This window comes from Vigna angularis, chromosome 1, assembly GCF_016808095.1.
Source record: "Vigna angularis cultivar LongXiaoDou No.4 chromosome 1, ASM1680809v1, whole genome shotgun sequence".
Classification (NCBI taxonomy): domain Eukaryota; kingdom Viridiplantae; phylum Streptophyta; class Magnoliopsida; order Fabales; family Fabaceae; genus Vigna; species Vigna angularis.
Genome location: NC_068970.1, coordinates 49215756 through 49222624, shown reverse-complemented (window position 1 = coordinate 49222624; position 6869 = coordinate 49215756). Strand labels below are relative to the sequence as shown.

Sequence of the window (6869 nt, the reverse complement as noted above, 5' to 3'; positions counted from 1 at the left end):
ATTAAAATAACATCAAAAAATTAATATAATTATATTTTAACAAAAATATTTATACACAATACTTTATTAAACATATAAACTCTTAAAAGAAAATATTATCAAGTTTTAACAAAAACTTTATTTCTAAAATTCTTATTTTCCGGTCTTATAATTTTCATGCATAAATATAAAATAAATACATAAATATAAATAATAAAAATTAACAATATTAAAATTATATATACAAAAATATTTATTTTGTAGGTAGTTTTTTTTTCTTCTGTTAGTAATTTATTTACTGAACAAGTAAGTCAACGTATCTTTGCACTGATTGATCCGAGGAAAATGATAAAGTCAAAAGTAAAAATATAAATCCATTTAGGTCACAAACCAAAAGTTGTTGTTACTAATCTCGCATCAAATCAATCATGCGTCATCTTCGTCTAATCCCATCTCAGAAACCAAAGCAAAGCATGTCTCCTGCATAATTAACGAATATGCCACCATGCTACACGTGTCACACCACCCACATACGGGTGCAATTTGGACCTAGCCACGTCACATTCTATTCACTTTTCGCGGTGCACTGAAACTTTCCTTGTTATTAACTCCTTCGTCATTTCCAATCCTGTTATGGCATTTGGACTCCGAACCAAGAGCTTTGGGTTCATAGAAGGAGAGCCTGAGTTTGTGAGTGCATTCCAATGGTGGAACCAGATTGATGACTCGGATCAATGGCAGAGAGGCACTTACTATGCCCTTTGTGTCGCTTATACCTTGGTCTCATTTATGATCCAACACTGATGTTTCTCTATGAGGGTCATTGTTTTGCAACCCCTGTGAACTCTGAATGCGTAGGTTTTCTTCATGCAGAATGTGAATGGTTGTCTTTTGGTGCCTGAGATGTGAATTGTGTGCCAATTTGGTAAAATATGGGTTTGTAGCTGTTTGTGCCCAAGCCAGATTTTTGCAAAGGAACCCATAATCGTAACCTGTTTATTTCTCAGGTACAACTGGTGCGAATTCAAATAAGGGTACCTGAAGATGGGTGGACAATGCAGAAGATTTTCCACTTGATGAACTTTGTTGTCAATGGATGTATGTGACTTGTGAATAGTCTATAAACAGCTCTGATAGCTTATTTGTTTTTATTTTTATGCTTGATGAATCCATATTACGCTTGCAGTGAGGGCTGTCCTTTTCGGTTTATACAAAAGTGTTTTTGCAATAAGAGCAAAGGTATTTTTCTATTCTAAAATCTCATACTGTAATTTAAGCATTAATCCCACTTCTTCATTTATTGCTTATGTTGGTAGGTTAGGGAAGTAGGATTAAAGTAGAGCACATCGTGTCTTTTGCTAAGCTTGGATTTTGAATGATTGAGTTTACAATGGAAGATGGATTATGAAAATAGTTAGTTTCATCAAGATTTTTTAATTTTGTCTGTTGATAAATATCATGACCAAAGAGGTTTCAGTCAATTGTATTTTCTTGCCCCATTTTAAGAAGTCCATTACATGTTTTTAGTTTCTACTATGACTTATAAAACAAGTTCAATTAGTGTGTAGTCCAAGATCATAATAAGCTATGGTCAGGTCCAATTGTGGCCTGCTTTTATTTACTCTTCATTGTAAATTGAAAAACTTAGTTACTAATTACATGGAGTTTGGTCTTAAAAACATGGTGATCCATGACGTCGGACCATGCAATAATTTTCCCCTCCCCTAAGAATAAATAACAAACCAGTTTATAAGAAAATGTTCTGAATTACAAATTTACTACCCTTCTGCTAGGCTTTCATCTATCTGTCTTTTTTTTCAACCTTTATTTTTCTTTTGTCCAGTCAGCTTATCCTCCTTAAGTGTTTCTGTTCATGTTCTGACCTATTATCACATTACGTTTATAGGCACTAGAGCAGATGTTAATGGAGCTTCCTAGTCTTCTGTTTTTTTCTACGTGTACATTGCTTGTCTTGTTCTGGGCTGAGATATATCACGAGGTATGTTTACTTTCTTTTGGGAGAACTACATTAACAGTCATTATTTTATGGAATATTTTCTTTATCTGTCTCGAATGTATTCAGGCAAGAAGTGAACCCTCACAGAAACTTAGGCCTGCTTATGTTATTATTAATGGTTTTATTTACTTGGTACAGGCAAGTGCACAATCTTGATTTCCTTGTCCACCATTCTAGTCCTTAAAATAAGAATTCTTACTAGTTAATGTAATGATTTTATTTTAATCATCTCGCCTGATAATAATAGATCTGCCTCTGGATTTACATGTGGATTTACATGATTGCAAGCAAACCTGCTACAGGCTTGGAAGCTGCAGAACTCTTCCTTTCAGGTTATTTCTATCAACATGACTATAGTTGATGACTTTTATGTGTCTATTTAATTTTCATCTTGCCCTCAAATAATGTTGTTGGAAATGTTGTTGGAATTCCTCTTCGATGAAACATTTCTCCTAAGAATCACATCTCTTTATCTATCTTTTTACATAAAGAGTGAAGAATCACAACTTTATATGAATGATGAACGGTTTTTTCATCTCCTATAGGGAGAGTATTTCATTCTATTCAATCCTTTCAATCTTCTTAAAAGAAGAAAGACAAATCTTTTACTCAAATACTTTTACATAGTGCTCCTATTTTGCCCTCATCCAGGAGGGAATTTCCTGAAGTTTTAATTCCGGAGTTCTCGGAATATGGGGATACGATCAGAAGGGCTACTAATCTGATCAACATCTCTCACCTTCATATAATGATGGAGAAGAGATACCGATAAAGTATGATATATAGAAAGAAAACCTCTTGTGAGTATATTTGGGTGTAAAAGTTTTCTTCATATACTCATAGAGATGAACTTTGGTTTCAAGTTATGGGTCTCTTCAGAGAAGAGAATTGTTCGAAGCAAATATATGGTATGTTTGAGGATCAAACAGTTCAAGATATCTGGGAAGCCAAATTTTAAGGTAGTTCGTGACAAAATATGTCAGATGAAGGGAAACTTCACAGCTTTGAAGAAGCCATTAAGATCAATGACAAATGGTTGCATGCACATGAATGAAGAAATTCAATCCTTGAAGGAGAACTAATCCCATGATTTGCGGTATTTCCAAAAGTGAACGACATGGACATCAGATTGCCAGAAGAAAGAAAACATTGACATTACAAATTGTTGTGAATATAAAGAACAAATTGTTGTGAAGGGTTACGAAGACATAGATTTTGACGAGACTCTTTTTTACCAGTAGTGAGGATAACATCTTTTAGTACTAAACTAAACTTGGAGATTGAAGAACTTGATGTTAAAACTAATTTCCCATAGGGAGACTTGGAAGAAGAAATACACACGGAGCAAGTTAACCATCTTTTAGTGCTAAACTAAACTTGGTGGATTACATCTCACGAAGGATTTGAGCAAGTCTTTTGCCATGAAAGATTGGTACAAAGCCATGTATTGCTTATGTTCTAAGATAATAGATTCTTATCAAATCCTAGAAGCTATGAAATATACCATATATTGCTTATGTTCTTAGAGAATAGATTCTTATCAAATCCTAGAAGCTATGAATGGACACAAGGGTATCTAAGATAAGAGGATCTACTAAAAGGAGTTTGTGTTTTGGCAATGGAAATTCCACGCTTAAGATTTTAGATATGGCAATGGATAAAAAGGTATCTAAGAGGAACTACCAAAAGGAGTTTGTATTTTGGTAATGGAAATTCCATGCTCGTTGGATATTAAGATTTAAATATGGCCAAAGATGTTTATTCCAGAAAATCTATATTAGGTTATTTAATTACTTTTGAAGAAAATTGCATTTCTACAATAGAAGTGTGTTAAGAAATCCATGGATGAAGAATTTCCTAAGTTAAATGCACAGAATCCATATGATTATGAGGTGAATTTAGATAATTGAAGTACAGTCTATCTAGCCATATTCCATTCACGCTCTAAACACATCATATCATTGGATATGAGAAGCTTTGAAGATAGAAAAGATCAATACAAACGTTAATTCGTTTGAGATAATGACCAAGACAATGCCAATCTAGAAGGATTAGATATTGGAGAGAAGCTATGGGTGCGAAGAAAGGTGGTTCCTTTTTCACATATTTGGTGAGAATTGAGAAATGCTCATACAAGAGGGGAGATTCTTCAAGCGATTCTTTGAGAAAGAGAACATACTTGTATGCTTACTCTTACTCTTAACTTTTGCTTCTGCATGGTGCTTATTTTGCATTTCGCAAACAGGGGAATTTGTTCTGAAATCCCACTAACACTCTTAAAATAGAAACTCGAGAATATGTGAATCGATTATCGCTACTAAGAAACTTCATGTATAGTTGTTTGGTATTGTGACCTTTGCTTTAATGTTCTTTTGCAGTTATATCATTCTTTTCTCTTCTTGGATTTTTGTTGTACGGTGGAAGGTAAGCTAACTAACATGTTGTCTTTCAGATGGCACAATCCTTTGTTGGCCATTGTACACTAACCTTTTCAGGATGGCGTAGGTTGTTTTTCTTATTGAGGCGTTTCCCCATTGAATCTAGAGGCCGTCAAAAGAAACTTTACGAGGTTATTTTCTGAAATATTTGTTGCTTCAGGCTTTTCAACCTTAGAGAGAAATATATCCTTAAACTGTGTGAGGTAAAAACTGTATGCTTTAAAGCTCTTGCTGTTTGTGACTAACGTTTCACCATGGCAGGTTGGGTCTGTTACTAGTATTTGTTGCACTTGTTTTCTGATAAGATGTGCTTTGGTGAGTTCCTTCCCATTTAAAGCTACTGTATTTATTTATAGTTATTGTTTTCTGACATGATGTTAGTTTTCACCTTTGATATAGCTTGCATTTTCTGTATTTGGTAAGAATACAGATCTTGATGTCTTGAACCATCCCATTCTTAACCTGGTTTACTATTTGGTAAGTCAACTTCTTGTATTTCTTAGCCAGGGAATCATGTTTAATTTTTGCGTTAAATTTCTCTACTAAACCAATGACTACTCTATTTGGTGATCAAAATATCATTTGATTTACTACAGAAAAAAAGGCAAATCCTAACCAGTGGGAACCAGTTAAGGAGTAAAAATAGAAATTTTTCACACAACATAAAATGCAAATGCTAACCAGTGGGTAACTTGTTAAAAGGAGTAAACATCTTAACTAGTGAGTACTTGTTTAAGTTGTAAACAATGGAAACTTTTCATTAGTGTAATTACTGCTCCCCAACAAAAAAGGACAGAAGTCCTGGCCAGTGGGCACCTATTAAGGTGTAAACAAAGGATTCTTTCATTAGAAAGTATCATTAATTCCCCTTTTTTCAATGCATTTCTAATATAAATTTTAGCAAAATCTTTTTATTTTGAATTTTCTAACTGCTAGCAATACCAAAAAAGTTTTTCTTGACCACCTTATGATTTAAGATTATTATTCTATTATTATAATTATTATCAGTTACTATTTAAATGTTTAAGTGCATACTTTCTATGATATGATTTGAGATCATATACACCTAACAATGCATTTAATTCATTAGCATCATATCAAAGTGTCATGTGACATCCTCCAAGAACATAATATTTTTGTCACCCTAAACAGACCAGAAGGATTTCATATGATCAATACAAATATCAACATTTGCTTAAAATTCCCTTGTATTCTGATTCTCAACCTGAATGGTTCTTTCTCCCTGGATTGTTCTGTACTGCAGATGGTAGAGATTGTTCCCTCAGCGTTGGTGCTCTTCATACTGCGAAAGCTGCCCCCACGACGAGTTTCTGACCAGTACCACCCCATTAGATGAGTTGTGCATTTAAAAGCCTCCCACCAACACTCAATGTCTGTTCCTTTATATCTTCAGTCTGAGATGGTCCATAACCTTTTTTTTCTACATATCTTCGGTCTGATATGGTCCATAACTGTTCTGTATATTCATAATTTCCTTTTATTCAATTAATGTCGTTTATTCTCTAAACTACATCTCCTTTCTATTTCTGTTTTTCTAAAGTGAAAACTAGCATTAAAGAAACCGTGTCCACTATCTAGCCTATGCTTTACTATTACTATTAATTATGATACTTGGAAACTAAAAATTCAGTAAAAGTGAAAATAAGGTTCATGTTAATAATAATAGGGATGGTAATGGGTCCGGATAGTATTATAATATTTGTCTCAATAATCATAACTCTTGCAGTCATAACTCTTGCAGTCTGTAACACGCGTGAAGAAGGATTCAAAGAGAGTGGGAAAATTGGTGGAGAGTGAGGGCCACGTGGCAAGCAATGAGGAGAAGGCAGAGGTGCGTAAAAGCACACATATGAGAAGAGAGTATAAAAATGCGTGGATTCACCCAATTCCACCCATTGAGGACAAGTGTGGTATGATTCTTTTCTGCTATCCTTCTTCCTGCTATATTTTTTGTAACCTTCTCTCTAACCTTATCTCTTTATTCCCCAATTTCATTTCAGGAATGATTCATCCCAAATTGATTTCTCAGAAGTTATGGCCACTGCAACCACATTTTCTTCTTTCATAAATTATTTGCTCCCTCAATTTTTTGTTGATTGTTGTTACAAACAATATACATTTCTTTTCTATTAATACAAAAGCAATTTTTTGTTCCCTCAAATTCTAGAAGAACTGGTACATTGGTGTTTTAATTGACTCTTGGTTGAGACACACTTATGAAGGAGAGTTACAAAATGAGGTAAAAAAAATTTCGACTATATGTATTGTTTATCGTTAACCGTGAGAAGCTCGAAGCAGCTCTTACAGTGCAATCCAAATCATAGGACAAGAAGATGGACCAATCCAAATAGCATTACAACAATTGTTAGAAAATGCATCTCAATCTTTGGGAAGTTCATTGAACTTAGGATCAG

At 34.0% G+C, this 6869-nt stretch overlaps 1 protein-coding gene across 8 annotated transcripts; it reads left to right on the top strand.

Moving 5' to 3' along the window:
- The first annotated feature begins 551 nt into the window (after positions 1 to 551).
- On the top strand, positions 552 to 6643 carry LOC108320953 (tobamovirus multiplication protein 1). 8 transcript variants are annotated; one of them, XM_017552553.2, is made up of 12 exons: positions 555 to 833; positions 987 to 1077; positions 1166 to 1218; positions 1886 to 2134; positions 2244 to 2328; positions 4375 to 4420; positions 4502 to 4565; positions 4696 to 4749; positions 4834 to 4911; positions 5699 to 5826; positions 6182 to 6365; positions 6456 to 6638. In XM_017552553.2, the coding sequence occupies exons 1-10, from the start codon at positions 714 to 716 to the stop codon at positions 5789 to 5791; spliced, it is 933 nt and encodes a 310-aa protein (XP_017408042.1). In that variant the 5' UTR covers positions 555 to 713; the 3' UTR covers positions 5792 to 5826; positions 6182 to 6365; positions 6456 to 6638. The 8 variants fall into 8 exon arrangements, with proteins under 8 accessions (XP_052727507.1, XP_017408044.1, XP_017408042.1 ...); XM_017552554.2 differs by having other exon boundaries at positions 556 to 833; positions 5699 to 5857; positions 6197 to 6365; XM_017552552.2 differs by having other exon boundaries at positions 557 to 833; positions 6197 to 6365; positions 6456 to 6636.
- Positions 6644 to 6869: the final 226 nt, after the last annotated feature.

What these genes read in the sequence shown, in the direction of transcription:
- LOC108320953 (XM_017552551.2), top strand. Translation starts at nt 714, where the DNA reads ATGGCAGAGAGGCACTTACTATGCCCTTTGTGTCGCTTATACCTTGGT. An exon ending in GTTTTATTTACTTGGTACAG is followed by an intron (nt 2,135 to 2,243) that starts GCAAGTGCACAA and finishes TGATAATAATAG; the next exon opens with ATCTGCCTCTGGATTTACAT. An exon ending in TTAACCTGGTTTACTATTTG is followed by an intron (nt 4,912 to 5,698) that starts GTAAGTCAACTT and finishes TCTGTACTGCAG; the next exon opens with ATGGTAGAGATTGTTCCCTC.